We start from the raw sequence: 18,599 nt of genomic DNA on the forward strand, positions 1-18,599 counted from the left end.
TTGCAGGTTTCAGGATTGAGTGAATTCTTCCAGGCTCCTCAACTACTCCTTGCATATATCATCATATATATATATAAATAAAATTAAACTGAATCATAAATATGCACTGGATTCTATTTATATATATATATATATGTGCATATACACACACATGTATACATATATACACACACAGAGACAGTCATCAGTTTTCTTGCCTTCTACCCAGCTTCTGTCACAGTCTTTCAGTATAATTACAGATTCAGCATCATACATTTTCTGACCACTAAAGCACAGAACTGAAATATTCAAATAAAATATAAAGGCCAATGCCCTTTACGAAAAACCTGTACAGACAGCTCTCACTGTGAGGCTGACAAACACATTTGATCCCAAGTTTCCCATGCACTTTGTTCTGCTTCACTCCTGAATTTCTGTGAAAGACACTCAGAAATCCAGGCATGAAACAATATCTTAAAGAAATGCTCAGCTTGGAGCCTCCCCAGCTTTGCTTACTGAGGTTACAGACTTTCCCATGGGACCTTGTATAATCACATCAGTTACTTTATGGCTAAATAGACGCCTCCCTCAACACCCCCCATGTACAAATAACACGGTTCCTGAAGGGAGAGTATTGCCCGAGTGGCAAGGGATTGCTGGAAGGGGAAATAGAGATGATAAAGGCAGTGAGGAGGTTTTTCCAGCTATTTCTTGGGAGATAACTGGGCTGAGAAATGTTCCTCTTGCATAGAAAGAAGTGACTCTTCGAACCTTCACTTAGAGGGGATGCAAAATAATGTAAGTCCTGTAGTTACTGCATTTTCTCTCAGAAAAAATGTGGTTTGTGGTAGGGTCTTCAGCAGGATTCAGTGACCTTTTATTTGCCTAAAAACATTAAAGAACATGAGCGGAAACTCTTTTTTCTAAGTACATGGCATGTAAAAGAAAATTAAAGTGGGCAGGAGTGCATATTTATTCCCTCCAGTGCAATATATTTGCACAGGAGTTTCCCCTATGTTTTTGACTTGTTATTTTGCTAAAATGAGTAAACTAGGGTCAAAAATAACATGTAGAAGACTGAATAGATATATAAGGAAGTTTTTCTTCTGTGGATAATAATGTTTGAGATATATATTTTATATACAAATTTCAGATTCTTTAGTTATAATTTTTATTTCAAAATAAAAATAATAATTTCAATAACCAGTTTCATAACTTTCTTTTACATAGGTTTATGCTTAGTAACTGTTCTGATACAGACTAACCTATTTTTTGAGACTTAAGAAGTGGATCTTAATTAAAATGGCTTTTTTAGGTAAAAAAAAAAAGACTTAATTCTGTTTTATTTCTGGATTATGCTGGACTGGTTTTGGTGAATGCTTTTATCAAGATAAACTCTGAGACAGCTAAACTAATAAGTGAATATTAATAGGGAAGTAATTTAATGAATGATACAATGAAGAGAATACAAATTTGACTGATAGGTGGTGAATTGGCAATAGAAAAGAAGATAGCCTTTTAAAACTCATAGAAACAGATGTCTCTGATGAAACAGAAGAGATCAAACGTTTCAGGTTTGCATGTGAAGCAGCTGCAATAGCTTTTATCTGCTGGGAGTGGCTTACGTACATTCAGTTCACCACAGATACAATAGGTAAACCTCTAGAGAAATTATTTCAAGTGGAATAGAGATGTACATTATACAAAGGTGATTTATTAGGTTGATAATGTGATAAACTGTGAAGGTAACCAGTAGAGAGACCTGACAGAACCAGGTTGTCTGGAGGTTCTTCCCATGGTACCGATACTGTTCCTTTACCATGTTTCATAGGTTTTCATTTTTTGTTGTACTACACTTTGCTTTTTTTGGTAATTATTTGATTTGACATGAGACTTTTTTCCGTATCAATGGAGAAAAGTTCTGTGAAATTTGGATTTCCTTTGTAGGATGGAAAGGGCAAATGGTGAAGTTAATAATGAAAAGTGAGGAACCTAATAATGACATTAATGCAAATGGGTTGTTCAGAACTGACTTCTGATTAGATACTTTTTAATTTATTTAGACAAAAGTTTCTGTGTAGAAAACTGTGGCCGACAAAAGACCATGTAATTTGAAAATTTCATACAACTTGTGGAATCAATAAACTTCTGGCAATCAAAGTTAAAATTTAGATTGTATACTCAAATTTTTATTTGAAAACTTACATGTTAAAAGTTTTCTCAATGTGTTTTATTAACAGGAGGGGTTTGTTTTTTTTCAGGTTTTATTTCATGGATCATTTGACTTTTGTTATGATCTTAGGGAAAAATGTTTCTCTTATGTTGTATCTAAAGTTTTGTCCTTCAAAGCATATATTCAGCTGCCAAGATACCTTTCTGTATCAAAATGTATGATACATGATGAAACCAATCTCCAGAGCAACAAAATGACAAAGCTGTGATACTTTTAGTACATTTGGTACTTTCTGTTAATGGTAACAGTCCAAAATCCAATCCATATATTTCACTGAGTTTCTATAGCTTTTATTTGTTGTAATCAAGTCATATTAATATGAGCTAAAAGTTTATAGAACCATTAATCACACTAACCACATTTACAACACTGCTTACATGTGGCAAGAAAAAAAAGGACAAATTGGCAGTCTGGCTTTTAGAGCCTTAAAATGCAAAAAAACCCCCCACCATTTATTAATGTCATTTGAATACAATTGCAGCAATTCTTACATAGGTGTCCTTAGCCTCTTGAAGAGTTAAGGTAGTGAGAGTTTATTTCCCATTCCTTAAGGCTGAAGAGAATTCATATTCCTTCTCTTTGCTGCAAAACTTGAATATCTATAGAATCTGTAGATGGTTCAGTACAGCACCACAGAATATATGTGCTTAAAAATCACAACTTGTCCCTCTCCCGGCTGCTAAATGTAACCTGCAGCACATACTCCTTCCTTCCAATGTTGTCCCTTTGGCAGGACCCAGCCTGCCAAGCTTGGAAAAATGAATTAATTTCCCCTCATTCTTCTCTTTTTCCTTCTCCTCTTTCCCACTTCATGGGACTCAAAAATGAGAAACTTGCAGCTGTCTAGCCATGCTTCTTAAATCTGCCCCCAAATCAGCTGATATTTCTTGGTATGACACTTCTAAATCAAGATGTATTCCATTTCACTCAGGGTTTCTAAGCACACATAATATTCAAGTTATGAGAAGGCTGAGTCATAACCTGTCTCTTCTCTTTGATTTTTAAAACTCCACATGTGAGCTTTATTGCCCTGTCATCTATGTCCAGCAACTGGCCAATTTTCTTGGTAACAGCATAGGAAGGAGATTATTATGATCTCAGGTCTCTATGCAGTTGTCACCATAGAAGACCATAGTGTGGAGGATCAATGGACTCATATATCAACACTCTTTAATCACAGATATATGCAGTTTACAGGTTATGTGACTTTCCTGTACTACATCTCCAGCCATGCTGTGCATAGTCCTGGGTGGTGGGGTTCCTAGGGCCTTCTCCACTCCCTGGGTTCCTCAGAGGTTGGAAAGATAGTCCTGAAATCTGGTGTTAGGTCATGGAGTTTCCCACCAGTCTTTCTTTGTCCTCTGGTTACCCCCACTAACCTTAGTTATTGGCATGGTAGACAATGCCTTGTTGATGATTACTTTATGCAAACTGCACTGTCATTGTTGCATTTACTGTTGGCATTCACAATCTTGTTCTGGCTACTTCTGAACACTTTTGTACTTCTTGATAACCAGCAGGTTGTTTCCATGGTTTGGCTATTTTCTTGGGCATGCCAAAGTCACCAGTTAAAGTTCATGGGCTTATGCTAATAACTTGCTGGTTATATTTAACTTATCCCAAGTTCTACAGCAATGGACTAGTCTATGGTCATTAAAAGCTTTTCATCTCTTTTCTATCAGTTTCCTGTGCTGTCACAGAGTTTCTTAACTTCCTCAGGGCTTGCAACTGGCCATTTGACAACTTGTCAATTGACTGCTCAAGCACTTACAGAAAGTCATCTCTGCACAGATTTTAATTATTTATGATAGTGAAGTAGCTGAAAATTAGTCCACCCTTACCATGCAAAATAAAATGTGACTTAACACTTCACTAATTGCTAAGGCGGCTTGTCCTGTAAGTAGTCATTAAGGAAGCAATGTAATATAAGGCAATCCTAGAATTTTTATGTGTTCACAGTCTGTTGGTGAGTAATGATGTTTGTCCAGTCTTACTGCTGACTGTAGAATTACTAATCTTGGGAAGTTTAGCAGTTGTTGATTAGTTAAGCAGCAAGAAGAGGCCTAATGGATGCAAAGAGTTGAATTTATCTCATCTCATTTGAGATATCTCAGGTCATCAACTGTAGTCAGCTGGCAGTCTGAAATGTGATTTATTTAATCCTGAAAGAAATATGAAAAAATGTCTCAGCAGGCAGTTGGAGAGCTAGTGGAGATGTAGCTGTCTAGCTTGGATGTCTGCAGTGAAGTGAGATGAATCCCATCCAGAGGGGCTTTCTGAATGAATGCTAACAGGCTTTAGGTCTTGGTAAGTAGTTTTGTGGATCTCCACTCTGCTATTCCCCAGTGCTGGGAACTATAAGCTCTAAATCCCAGATTGAAAGAGTGGGGTTTATCTCATGCTTTTCTTTTATAGGCAATGAAAAAAATCAGTTGCATTTTTCATCACTCTTGATGTGTCTTAATCTAAGTTAACTTATCATTAGCCGGTGTGTATCTTCAGTTTTGTTGATTGCAAAGAGGGTATAGGGTAGCTAGAGCAACTGTTGTCATCTCCTTTCATTCAGATGCCACACTGGGAGACTCAGAGGACTGAAGCTCTTGGCCAGGTTGTCTAGGGAAGGTAAACAGATTTTGGGACTGAAACTGGAGTATTCAAAAGATGGTGCCACAGCTCAGTTGAGGTCAGGTGGGAAACTGATGAGCAAATATACTGATCATTGTATCCCTTGGCAATCTCAATGGAGCTACACTAGATGGTGCGATTCAGACTTGTGAGATGTTTCTTGTAGGCTGCTATAAATAGGTGGACTAAATGGGCTGATGTAGGTATAATACTTGTTTTCCTTATATAGAGGCATTTGGGGGTGGGGGAGCCTTTTACTTTTAAAATTAATGCAATATTTTCTTTTTTATTATTACAGTGGTGCATGATGAGTAGACAAGAGGCAGGGGGCATAAATTGAATCAAGGGGTTCAAATGGACTGAAATAGTCAAGTATCGGAACACGTTGCTCAAAGAAGTTGTGCAATCTTTGTCCTTGGAGATTTGCTTGACCTTATGACCAACCCATTTTGAGGAGTAGGTTCAACTACAGACCTCCTGATTTCCCTTCCCACCTGAAATATTTATTCCATGATTAAAAAAATTACATGTGTTAATATACAAAAGTTATTTTCTTACATGTTTTAAAGATCATTAGGACAATGTCAGTTTAGTTTGATTAAAAATTAGAAAAGTATTTGAGGAAAGAATAGAAGTGTTCTACAGAAACTTTGAACTGCTGTTAACTAAATCTTTCCTTATTCCTTTTAGCAAGATTTGTCTTATCTGCTGGAAATTCAGATGTAGAAAGATGCAACACAGCCCAAGTCTATCATAGTAACTTTGAGTGGTGCAGTTCGCATGTCTTTCCAAGGTTCATATTGACGTTCTTGACTTCTGAAATAATTACTGTAGATACAAGTAGCTGGATCAGTCTAGAGACCCTAACTTTGCTTCTTCAGGCATTGGATATCATCACCGAATAATATACAAAAGTGTACAAAAATAAAGTTGTTCCAATAGGACAAATGACTGTTTGTAAACAGCTGCTATTTCAGTTATTTAAGAGAAAATTTCTGTGCATATTAAGCCTTTTTAAAAGGCCTTTTTAAACCAAAGGGACAGTTTAAACAGATAAGTATTACATCATACAAACTAAAGAAAAAAAAAAAAGTGTTATAAGGTAATCCTGGCCACTCTATTCACACTAATTACCTTGGTTGTGTTGATCATAGTAATTGTCAACATGTTTTGACCTCCTTTTTTCCATAATAGATCATGATGCCAGGAAATGAAATAATCGAGAACAACTTTTGTTCATTAACCGAGGTTTGAATTAGGGTGATTGTAATAGCAAGAAAAGGAGAGAAAACATCTTTGACAATAACCTTGTTTACTAGTCTGTCACAGTGAATATTCTTAAAGAGGAAAACACATTTGTAAGAAAGCAGCCTTACTTTGGAAAGTTATCTAGCTATGCATTTTGATATATGAGAAATAATTAATAGAAAATATATTTGATAGCTAAAAAAACAAATCATAAATGCTTTTTTGGTTTGTTTTCCTATTATTCTTCTCCTATCATGTTGATTTCATTCAGCATTCGGTCAGTCAAAGGATAAGAAAACGTTTCATTTTAAAGAAATATTAAATGTCACACCATTTTGTAGATATTTCAAGTTTGGAGAAAAGGCCAAAATGGTACTTTGTTGCTTCTGTCACGTCAAAGGCAAAAATGGTTTTGCATTAACACTTTTTACTTCTTTTGGTCAAATTGCTAAATCTAGTCCTGGTCACAAAAAAACTAAATACATCTCAGCTGTACTTTGCATGTTATCCTCCCTGAGACTATGAATAACACAAATTATTTTGGGGATTATTTAAAGATGCCTGAATGAATAAGGAACATTTTTTCTGGATTACTCAATTTTTAATAATCATTAAATTTTATTCAGAACTAGGCTGAGTACCTCAGAATTGCCCATGAATGAAAAGTGTAGTTTAGCCTTGCAGCTTCTGTCAAAGAAAATTTTGCTACTGACGTGTGAGACAGCAAGCACAAGACTTTATTTCCTTTACTTAATGTTTGTTCACCTGTGGAGCGATTTATAAAACCAGCAGGAAAGACTCCACTGCCTGGTCTCCAGTTCCAGCCAAGGACCTGCAGACCCTAAGTGACCTCATGCTTCCTTCTATTTTCCCATCTCTGGCTTTAGCCAACAGCATCTTGTCTTCCTAGATTTTGCTCTGCCTTCTAGTAGCCTTGAGGGAGAACAGTTTAACAATTAAAGTTTCTTTTCTGGGATTTGAAAGATGGTTTCACGGAAGAGAGAAGAGAAAATGCAAAGAAATCTGCAACAAACCCAGGATGTTAATGGTGAACTTTTGAGATCAGGTAGATTTTCATGGAAGTGCTGTAAGGAGGGATGGGTATGTTTGGATGATTTGGCACAAATCAGAATAAAATAATTATTGTATTCCTTCCATGCATTGCACGGAAATTGTGTCATTTCATGCATCATTCACAGCTCTCATTACTGATACCACAACATCTAATTTACTCCAAACATCAACAAGACAAATACCACTTTGGCTAGCTGAAAACCTGAAAACTTGGGAGTGGATGTCATGGCTTTCATTTTTGCTATAATACTATGCACAGCTTTCAGACTGTTAGCTTGATCTTGAAAAGCATAAAATAATGAGTATTCTTGCCCGAATGTCCTATTTCTGTTGCAATTTTGTGCTGGAAGCAAGGGTTACTTTTCATATTTATGATTTTGTGTGCTTATTTAATGGAAGAGACATGTGGACTGAAAAAATTAAGAGATTTCACTTCAGTTAGTTTGTCACTGGCCTCCAGCTGTTTTTTCCACAGCAATGGTTTCCTGCAGTTCGGCAACGTGTATACAACTGAAATCATGTTGTTTCTGGGAAGAAATGAAATGGTGTTGCATAGAAGGGGAAGATACAGGGAGTCAGCACACAGGCAGTAAAATTATTTTCAATAAAACAAAGACTCTTGATTCAGACTTTGTGTTTTCCTGGGATAGTGCATATAGTGCCTGGAAAGGAAAGGTGCAAGAGCAAGTCATCTGGCAATTGTCCCATGAAGACAGCTTAAACTTTCCAAAATTAAACTCTGATTTCTAGTTATGGAGTCAACTTTGAAGGACACATTGAAGTGGTAGTGGTGGCAGCTTCTGGATGAAAAGATCTGGCTGTGTGCCTCTAATGTGGTCGTCTTCCACACAGTCTCAACAGTGATCTATCCTGAGTAAAGCCCTCCTCATTTCACACTCTGCAGGTGGGACTGCACTGATTTGGTAGCTCTGTACTGAAACAACAGTGTCTTCCTAGAGGTCATAATCAAAGAAAATATTTTAGAGAAATCTTATAGAACTTTTGAGTGAGTTTAGCACAAGGGTGCAAGTCTGGATTGTCTTACTCTGTATACCATTTTCTGTTGTTTTTTTTTTTTTTTTTTTTTTTTTTTTTTTCACTGTCAATATATTTTCACTACATAGCTTTGAAGCTTTTCAGGGTTAAGGTATAAGGTTGGATTCACTGTACTGCCAAAGTATGGATTTGGGTAGGTTTTGCTTGAACAGATCCTATCCAATATGTGGCCAAAATTCTCCATTAAATTATGCCAATTATTTTTCTAGTATAATCTCACTTTTGTTGTTCCAACAAGTGGTCATAAAATACAAACTTTCTGCTTGATACTTGTCAGATCAAGCATTTCTGTCCACCGTGTCAGTCAGTAATGACTCTGGGTCACAAGTTAAATCTTTTGATGCTTGGACACTGCTTGTTCCTGTGCTGACACCACCAAGATGGGTTATCCATCTGAGTATTTACATCTGCACTAGTTAATTTAATACTTGATCCTTCTGTTGCAGACACAGCTTCCACATATTTGTGGAAACATATTTGATGTTGCAGTCTGATGGGTTTTACTGTCTCATTTTCAAATACTGCATTAAACCAGTACTTTTTTTTTTTTTTTTTTTTTTTCTGAATAACAGCTCGAGAGCATTTAGGATAACATAAGGTCCTGTAAATACACTCTTAAGTCTATAGGGGTCTGCTGTCATGGTTTAACCCCAGGAGCAGCTAAACACCAAACAGTCACTCACTAAGCCCTCTGCCCTCCCAGTGGCATGGGGAGGAGACTCAGAAAAACAAGTTAATCTTGTGGGTTCAGATATGAATGGTTTAATAACTAAACTAAAATATAATAATAACAATAGCAAAATATAATAGTAATTGTAATGAAACGGAATATATTAAAAAGAGAGAAATAAACCCCAAGAAAATACAAGTGGTGCCCAATGAAATTGCTCACCACCCGATGACCAATGCCCAAGTAGTGATCTGCCCATCCCACTCATCTCCCCCTGGTTTCTATACTGATCATGACATTCTGTGGTATGGAATATCCCTTTGGCTAGTTCGGGTCAGCTCTCCTGGCCGTGTTCCCTCCCAGTTCTTGTGCACCTGCTCCCTGGCAGAGCATGGGAAACACTAAAGTCCTTAACTTAGGATAAATGCTGCTTAGCAACAACTGAAACATCAGTGTGTTATCAGCATTGTTCTCACACTAAATCAAAAACAGAGCACTGTACCAGCTACTAGGAAGAAGATTAACTCTATCTCAGCCAAAACCAGGACATCACAGAATCACAGAATCGTCTAGGTTGGAAAAGACCTTGAAGATCATCTAGTCCAACCATTAACCTAACACTGACAGTTCCCAACTATACCACATCCCTAAGTGTTATGCCAACTCTACTCCTAAACACCTCCAGGGATGGGGACTCCACCACCTCCCTGGGCAGCCCATTCCAACGTCTAACAACCTGTTCTGGAAAGAAAAGCTTCCTAATATCCAGTCTAAACCTTCCCTGGTGCAACTTGAGGCCATTACCTCTTGTCCTATCACTTGTTACCTGGTTGAAGAGACTCATCCCCAGCTCTCTGCAACCTCCTTTCGGGGAGCTGTAGAGGGCAATGAGGTCTCCTCTCAGCCTCCTCTTCTCCAGACTAAACACCCCCAGTTCCCTCAGCCGCTCCCTGTACGACCTGTGCTCCAGACCCTGCACCAGCTTCGTTGCCCTTCTCTGGACACGCTCGAGTCATTCAATGTCCTTTTTGTAGTGAGGGGCCCAAAACTGAACACAGGAATCGAGGGGCGGCCTCCCCAGTGCCGAGTCCAGGGGTAAGATCCCTTCCCTGTCCCTGCTGGCCACGGTATTGCTGACACAAGCCAGGATGCCATTGGCCTTCTTGGCCCCCTGGGCACACTGCTGGCTCCTGTTCAGCCGGCTGTCAATCAGCACCCCCAGGTCCCTCTCTGACTGGCAGCTCTCCAGCCACTCCTCCCCAAGCCTGTAGCGCTGCTGGGGGTTGTTGTGGCCCAAGTGCAGCACCCGGCATTTGGCCTTATAGAAACTCCCACGGTTGGCCACATCTGCCCACATCCTCTCAAACACACATAATTTTAAAAAATACCGAACAGACATCTTACTGAAGAAGGTATTGGTCATAGCTTTTTTTTTTTTTTTTTTTAAGTTGATGACTCAGAAAGTTTACCCTATGAGACATGCATGGGCAACCAGTTGTTTAATTTTCCTAACTTACCTGTTTTGGAGTTACTTGACTTCCTTGCTACTTGTTTCTATTATTTGGACAGAATTAGTGGCAGGAAGAGAAGAATGAAAAATGGCTGATTTCTTACTACTTGGTACCAACAACTTCCGTAAGTTCACTTATGAATCCTTGGTTACTATTGAAAAGAGAATTGCTGCCAAGAGGGATTGTCGAAGAACTACTATAGACCAGAAACCTGAGGAGAAACCACGTCCTCAGCTTGACCTAAAAGCTTTCCAGAAGTTACCAGCTCTCTATGGAAGTCCTCCTCCAGAGCTCATTGGGGAACCACTGGAGGATCTCGACCCATACTACAAAGATCGTAAGGTTAGAGCCAACCAAGATGCTTGGATTTTAATTTGTTTTATTGTGTTGCTAAGAAGTGTTTATGTGAATGATCTATTAAACAGTTTTGCTTAGATCCCTTTGGAAAAACTAACGTCCCTTTCAAGGTTATAATATTGCAGGCAGTTGGCACAGCGGAATGACATGCTCTAATCTTCTTAAAAAAAGCTTAATTTTGAATTATATGAATTAAATAATATGAACTTGATTAACATTTGAATCAGAATGGAAGCAGAAAAGATAGGATGGATAAGAGAAGAAAAGGGGGTTTTGAGTCTGATCTGCAAGAAATTATAATAATTTTATAAATTTTCTTAAACTCCATGGTTTGAAACAATGTGTTCTTCTCTATCTCAATGCTTATACTCATGTGTACAACAAATGATCACCTAAGTATAAAAATTATGTTAAAATATTAGTTGATGAATCCTTAAAACCTACTTATTCAAACTCCATATTCTAGTATTGAAGAATATGATTTTGAATACAGAACAGAAAAATGGGAATTAATCCATTGGAAATTATGCTTATTGCTTGAGAAATATTTAATACTTTCAACTAATTTCTACAGAATTAGAGCTAGAGGATCACAGTCAGCAATAGCAAACAATGATAAAAGCTGCAAGTCTTCCTTCCACTTCTGTGTATCTTGACACAATGAGAGATTCAGTTTATTTTAAGAGAATAGTCATAAGTAAGGTTAGTTCATGCTGAGAATGTTTTTGCAGCTTGACAGTTAATGGATATTAACTCATCAGTTTATGATGAAAGGTTAACAAATATTACAAAGGGTTTTCTGATTTAAACAAGCAGACTAAATTAAAATCAAGCTCTTGCTCATCACTGATTCAACAGGATACACTACAAAAATATGTTCTCTGTTCAACTTTCTGAAAACTTTACTTCATGTTTCTTTATTTTTTTTTAAAGGTTTTCATAGTGCTAAACAAACAGAAAACAATCTTCAGGTTTACTGCTACACGTGCCTTATGGATCCTCAGTCCTTTCCATCCAATCCGAAGAACAGCAATTAAAATTTTAGTACATTCATATCCTTTTGTTGGCTTAATTTGCTCTTTTTGATTAAAAAACCCTACATAATCCCATGCTTTTGTATTTTCAAGCACTGAATGAATCTAGACTTTTCTTCACTCTAGAGTACTTCTAATTATGAAATTATTACTCTCTTGGTGCTCTTGTGCTACTTTGAAATAAATTGTTTTATGAGTACTAGGGGTATTGAAACCTGATTTTCTACAGCTTTGTGTTTTGAGAATGCTCTCTGATGTTGATTTCCTGATGTCTCATAAATATCTCATGCTGAAACCTTTCACAGTGAGAAGACTACTAAGCTTTCTATCATTTTATTCATCTTCTGTTTACCCAGATTGTAGGAATTACATCCAACTCATGTACCAAAGCTGATCAACCATTGGCCAGTTTTAAGAAAAACAAGGCTGCAATAGGCAAGCATGCATATGAAAACATAGAAAGTAAAATGATGCAAACTTAGTTTCTTCAGAAAATCAGATTAAAATAATGTATCTTTGATATAGGAAAGTGAAGATTTCCAGAGATCCCATTGCAGGGAATGTCTTTGGAATATAAAGGTAATATAGATCTCACCTCAAACATCAAATTAGGGGACGCGAATCACTAGCATATTGCTCCACTTTGACACTGGGGAATGAGACCAGAACAATAACACCGTTGCTCAAAAACAGATACTATATCTATGACTGATAAAATATATAGTTACATTTCTGAATCAATGTCATATTCTTTGCCTTCACTCCTGTGACTTACATTATTTACTTTGTTTATCATTTGCACTATTATAACTAATTGTGTATTCATGGCTCTGGCTGAGTCCTCTAAGACTTCTCCATCACCTTCATGGAACAAGCACATTGAGTAAGTATCTGTGGCTATGTACAGTTTTTAATTCTGTAGTTATATTGAATTATTGAGATATATCTTGCTGCCTTCACTCAAGATAATTTATGAGGGATTTAGAAGGAAAGTTGCTTGTGTTAGGAATTTGTCATTTTGTTTTGAGGGTCTATTTCTGTCTTTAAACTCAATATCTACAGTAATTGTGGTGGTATAGGAGAGACAAAGTGGAGATTAAGTTCTGCTGTTGAATTAGCTTCATGTCTGTCGTACTGCTCAAGTTTGTTATCCCACTTTCTGATGTTATTCAGTAATTATTTATTCTTTATCCAGACACATTTCTCACTGTTGCTGATGCTGAAGAAACACATCAAGAACTTCTGTCTTCTAAAATTCTTTCTAATAATATTGAAATGCTGAGTTTTGCTCTGATAAAATGTTTTGTCAGAAGTTCCTGGCCTGCAGGATGCTGTTAGAAAGTAAAGCTCTTATCCTCAGTGTTGCCAACACTTGCAGTGTTAAATCACAATAAATCCATGCCTTTGTAGTCACACTTAAGATGCATAATCCCATGTTTTTTGTTGTGGGTTTTTAACATTTTTTTAAAAGAATATTTCAGCTCTCAGTTTTTCAGTTCGGCATAAGAATGTTAGAATACAAACCCTGATAATTCTAGCGCAAAGCAAAACATTCCAAAATACTTAGTTTTAAAAGCAGGTCTAAAATTGATTCTTACTATCTTATGTGTTGTGGTTTGACCCCAGCAGTCAACTGAGCACCAAGCCGCCACTTGCTCACTCCTCCCCCCTCCAAGTGGGATGGGGAGAAGAATCAGAAAAAAAAGTAAAACTTGTGGATTGAGATAAGAACAGTTTAATAATTGAAATTAAAATAAGTATAATAATAGTAATAACAACAATAATAATTGTAATTAAATGAATATTAAAAAAAAAAAGAGAGAAATAAAACTCAAGAAAGATAAGTGATGCACAATGTAGTTGCTCACCACCTGCTGACTGATTCTGTCCAACCAGTCCCCCAGCAGCGATTGGCACCACCCGACAAGTCACACTAGTTTTTGTACCAAGCATGATGTCCTATGGTATAGAATATCCCTTCGGCTGTCCTGGCCATGGTCCGTCCCAGCTTCTTGTGCACCTCCTCACTGGTAGAGCATGGGAAACTGAAAACTCCTTTACTTAGGATAAGTGCTACTTAGCAACAAGTAAGACATCAGTGTGTTATCGGCATTGTTCTCACACTAAATCCACCTTACAGCACTGTATCAGCTACTAGGAAGAAAATTAACTCTAGCCCAGCCAAAACAGGACATCAAATTACATGACACTGAAACCTTTGGGAATGGCAAATCCTCATGCAAGTAGAAACAGGACTCTGCATGGTATTTATATACATTTCTTCCGAAGAAGTTGAGTTGCTTCTCTACCTATAAGAGCATTAAAGGTTAGATAAGAGTTGTATCTCCTGTTGGCATCAAGACTACTGTTCAAACGCATTTCAGTAATTTCAGAATACCTCTCTCCAAATGAAAAAGGAAGCACTAACTACATCCACATAATTTCTTAGTGCATTTGCTGACTACCAAATGAATGCCTTTTGAATTCTGTAGGGAGATCACTGCCTTGTTGAAATGATAAGTGCACTCAGTAAGTCCAGAAGAGCTTTTACTGATAATTTTCCATTAATAAGAATAATTGCCATCTTAATTGAAAATCCGGTACTTTTTTAATTTCGCTAAGTGTTTTAAACATTTTGCCCAGAAATGGATGCTGTATTCCCAAAGTAAATAATGCACAGTATATCACATGTTCAGTTGGCCACTTGAAACCTGAGGAAGATACAAATTTTGATCTTTATTTTAGCAAGTAGCTAGGAGTTTTGTGTTTCTCAAATTACATGGACTCACATAAAAGAATTTGGAAAAAATAGTTGAATGCCAGAAAATCATGTCAGAGGCATACACATTAATAGCCACATCCAGATTGCAGTCAACTACTGTCTCAAACTCCATATAAATCAGATACTGACAGAATATACCGAAATCAGCAGCAGTCTTTCCATTACTTCTGTGCAGCATTGGCTTGTTTTTTTGGCCTAGACAGTAGTCTGACAGTGTCTCTTCTGTTAATTGCTAATATTGCTGTTTTCCTTTGGCACTTTTCTCCCTTCCTTAGATTTACTTTCACTGGCATTTACACTTTTGAATCATTGATAAAAATATTGGCAAGAGGATTCTGTCTAAATGAATTCACTTTCCTTCGAGATCCCTGGAACTGGTTGGATTTCAGTGTTATTGTTATGGCGTAAGTGGGAACATATAAAATATGGATCACCTCCGTTCACACTCTGTATTTGGAATTCTTGTTGCTGTGGTGCAAAAGGCTGTCTGCAGTAAAGGAACCCAACCCTGTGGGTCCTAATTGCTTCTGAAACTATTTAGAACATTGACTTTACCCCTTGTTTTATCATTCACTATACGAGAACAATGTATTAGTCTTTCAGGAAGGGAATAGAGCTGTGCAGAGCAAGATATACTCTGTTGTGAGTGTATGTGAACGGATGCATTTCAGACAATGATATGTAATAGCTGAGCTGTCAAATGCAACCATACTGATCCAGTGGATGAAAGTGTAAGTTTGAAAATAGAGCAACATGTATAGACACCAGGACAGCGTACCAGATTTTGGCTCTTTTTCTCCAAAAATCCTAGTTTGATCTTCCGTTTGCAGTAATTAGAAAGCTTTTATACTGGTTAGATGCAGCTACAAAAGGGAGGTCAAACCAGTTCAGTCAGCATTTTGGCCTGAAATTAATGTTATCTTTGTTTACATTTTAAATGCGTAATATTTTAAGATGCTGACACAAAACCAGCTGTGCACAAGTCAAGAGCTAGCTACCTCATAAGGAAATTTTAATAACCAAGAATTGTGTTTCTATTTTACAAGCTTTTTGACAAATTCTTGATATGTAGTTTATTAATATTTAAAGTATGCTCAGCGGGATTGGTAGTTAAGAATAACCACTGTAAAATAATTGCCCTGTTTACTCTGTTCAACTGTTTGACCTCACATTCTGACTTTACAGGTATGTGGGAGCATTTAGTAACTTGGGGAGTGTGTCTGTTCTTCGGACTTTCAGGGTTCTGAGAGCTTTAAAAACCATTTCAGTAGTCCCAGGTAAGAAATCCTATTTGTTAATGTTTTCTGCTACTTGCAACTGATTCTTTGCTCCAATCAAAATGTTGGCTTTTGCCTTTTTTTTTTTTTTTTTTTTTTTTCTTTTTCTGTATCTTTCATTGATTGTGGACACAGCTGAATTTGCAGACATGTAGTGTCTCAGTTCACCTGGCCCAAACAGAATAAATCAAACATTAGAAGCAATCTTGTATTTAATTTATTTTCATTATACTTTTAAAGATTTTGTTAATACTTTATAATGCCAGTTTTACAGAATGTTCTTCTAGCTGGTCTATATGTTATGGCTCAACAGAAACACCTCTGGTGACTGAACGGACTTTACTATTAATCATCTTACATCATCCCTGGGAAAACATTTTCCATTTTTCCCTTAGTTATAAAGCTACTGCATTCTTTCTCATGATGAAATATAAATTAAGAACCAATGGGTTGCCTCTGTCTTCTGATTTTGGTCTTTTTGATCATATTCTTTATTGCTTCCAGTGTTTCCAGTTTCTTCACAGGTTACCAGTGTTGGAAATGTCAATGAATTATGCATATTACTCTTTCTGCATAAGAAAAAATAGAGTATCTCTGGTTCCTCACCCTTCCCTAAATATTTTACAGGGATTAAGAGAACATCTGAAAATTGTAGGGTCAATCAAATGAGGAAAAAAAATGTTATTCTCATATTAATTACTGTCATCCAAATTATACTTGCATTGCAAATATATTTGTCACATATTATCCAGCAATTTTGGTACTTTGGCTGTTATACATTGTTTTAGCTCTAATCAAGTATGACATATGAATCTCAGTTTTTCATCCCATTTTCCTTTGTCTTCCTAGGACTCAAGATCATTGTAGGGGCACTAATCCAGTCTGTTAAGAAACTTGCCAATGTGATGATCCTGACTGTTTTCTGCCTGAGTGTCTTTGCCCTTATAGGCCTCCAGCTTTTCAAGGGCAATCTAAGATATAAGTGTATCAGGAACACTACAGAGATCAGTAAAATACTTTATTTTCTTAACAAAACATGGGAATCCTATGAAATGTTTGCTAATTATACAGGTAATTTTTCTCCTTAATTCTTTTTTAGATGATAGGACAGACACCTATGCATACATGTATAACCACTGATGTAAATGATATTGATGTTTTGATGACTGATATTTTGATGAGTAACTACCTGATAGTGGCCTTTAGATTGCCACAGCAGCTTGCAGGCATCCAGGAATGCACCCCTTCCCTTCATTATAAGAAATAGCACTCCCAAATTTTCCATTAACATCCAGCTCTGTTTCCCAGAATGATATGACTATAAATGAAGAAGAACATTCTATAAATGAAATATACATTAGCTCATTCTCTGCTGTAATTTCCCAAAGTTCACCTTTTACTACATGCTGAAGAGTCTGTACATCTTTGTTTTGCTGCCCAGTAAATTACTCTTCAGCTTGGAACAGAGGGTTTTGTTTAAAAGTTGAAGTTACTCTCTTTTTCACATCATGTGTATCTTACTTTATGTCATACATAAGATATATACAACATACATCTTTCATGTATATGTCTTGACTGAGGCTAGTGATGAAAGCATAGAGCAGAGATCTCAAAATGCACCAAAGCGTTCTCAGAGGAACAGCAGCTGTAAGGTACAATTCAGAAAGGAAAAGCCTTGTCGAAAGGAAAAACCTTGTCTAAAGGAAAAGACTCAATATACATGAAAAAATACACTCAGAGTAAACTGTCTGTGCCAGAAACATGAAGAAAGCTTAATCACTGAAGAAAATCTCCACCAGTGAGTTCAGATGTAGCAGCAGCTGTACAGGAAGAAAAGCATTGTCCCACGGGAAATGTTAAAATACATAAAAAAGCTGCACAGGATTGCTGTTTGTAAACTCTGTATGGAAGGTTTGTTCTGACAGGATTTCTTTAGTAACTTCATAGTCCAGGGGGAGAATGTCTTTGTATAAAAGATTTTTGAGAAAAAACTTTTTGCAAGAAACTCTTGTACCTACCAAAAAACCACATGTAAGAACAAAGTAATTTACATATACAGAATGTTGTAAAAATCATAATTGAAAGCAAGCTTTAAAAAAAACAGGCAGTGACTAGAACACCACACAAGAGACCATGGCTGTGACAAAATTGGGCTAAAAATACTAATTTTCTGTGCTGAACAACTGGAAACAAAACCATCTTCTTTTATTTTATTTTTTTTTTTTTTTTAAATGCAGAACACTGCAGCTGTATAAAGGCAATGGCTTGGAGAAAGTGGGGTTCTAGATATTAAAAATATGTGTTGCTTCACAAGCTTTGTCTTGTTCACGTCCTATACCATACATCTAGTGTGCAGGGTGATTTGCAATGTCAGGAAAAGCAGTAGGAGGGTTCAGACAGGTTTAAAGAAAGATAGATGACTTTCCTGTAGGATTTAGGATTTATAGCACTATAAGCCCAGTTTTCTAGTAAATTATTTTTTGTATGTTTTTTTATGGGCTGCTTTTGTGGGAAATTCCCATCTCCAACATGGAGAACTACATGTTATTATAATTCTCTGAAGCTCAGTCACTAAATCTTCTTTAAAAACCCCTTTTGTCAGTTGGCAGGAGCAGAGCTGAACAAAATTTGGGTGGAAAGTAGCCCAGATGGTGACACATTTCTTGTGGTGTATTTACATGTAAAATGTATTTACACATTTCAAGGTGTATTTACAACTGATACTGAAGATTCCTACTGGCACTGCATCATGC

General features: G+C 36.8%; 1 protein-coding gene across 1 annotated transcript in view; it reads left to right on the forward strand.

Annotated features, from left to right (window-relative positions):
* The first annotated feature begins 648 nt into the window (after positions 1-648).
* LOC141957813 (sodium channel protein type 5 subunit alpha-like) overlaps positions 649-18,599 on the forward strand; it is a 45,444-nt gene continuing 27,493 nt past the window's right edge. The window contains exons 1-7 of the mRNA XM_074899868.1: positions 649-777; positions 10,455-10,738; positions 11,687-11,809; positions 12,558-12,670; positions 14,845-14,973; positions 15,755-15,846; positions 16,696-16,917. Of these exons, the coding sequence (XP_074755969.1) occupies positions 10,484-10,738; positions 11,687-11,809; positions 12,558-12,670; positions 14,845-14,973; positions 15,755-15,846; positions 16,696-16,917 (934 nt within the window). The 5' untranslated portion in view covers positions 649-777; positions 10,455-10,483. The remainder of the gene's footprint in view (positions 778-10,454; positions 10,739-11,686; positions 11,810-12,557; positions 12,671-14,844; positions 14,974-15,754; positions 15,847-16,695; positions 16,918-18,599) is intronic.

The sequence above is a fragment of the Athene noctua genome, chromosome 2, assembly GCF_965140245.1.
Source record: "Athene noctua chromosome 2, bAthNoc1.hap1.1, whole genome shotgun sequence".
Classification (NCBI taxonomy): Eukaryota; Metazoa; Chordata; class Aves; order Strigiformes; family Strigidae; genus Athene; species Athene noctua.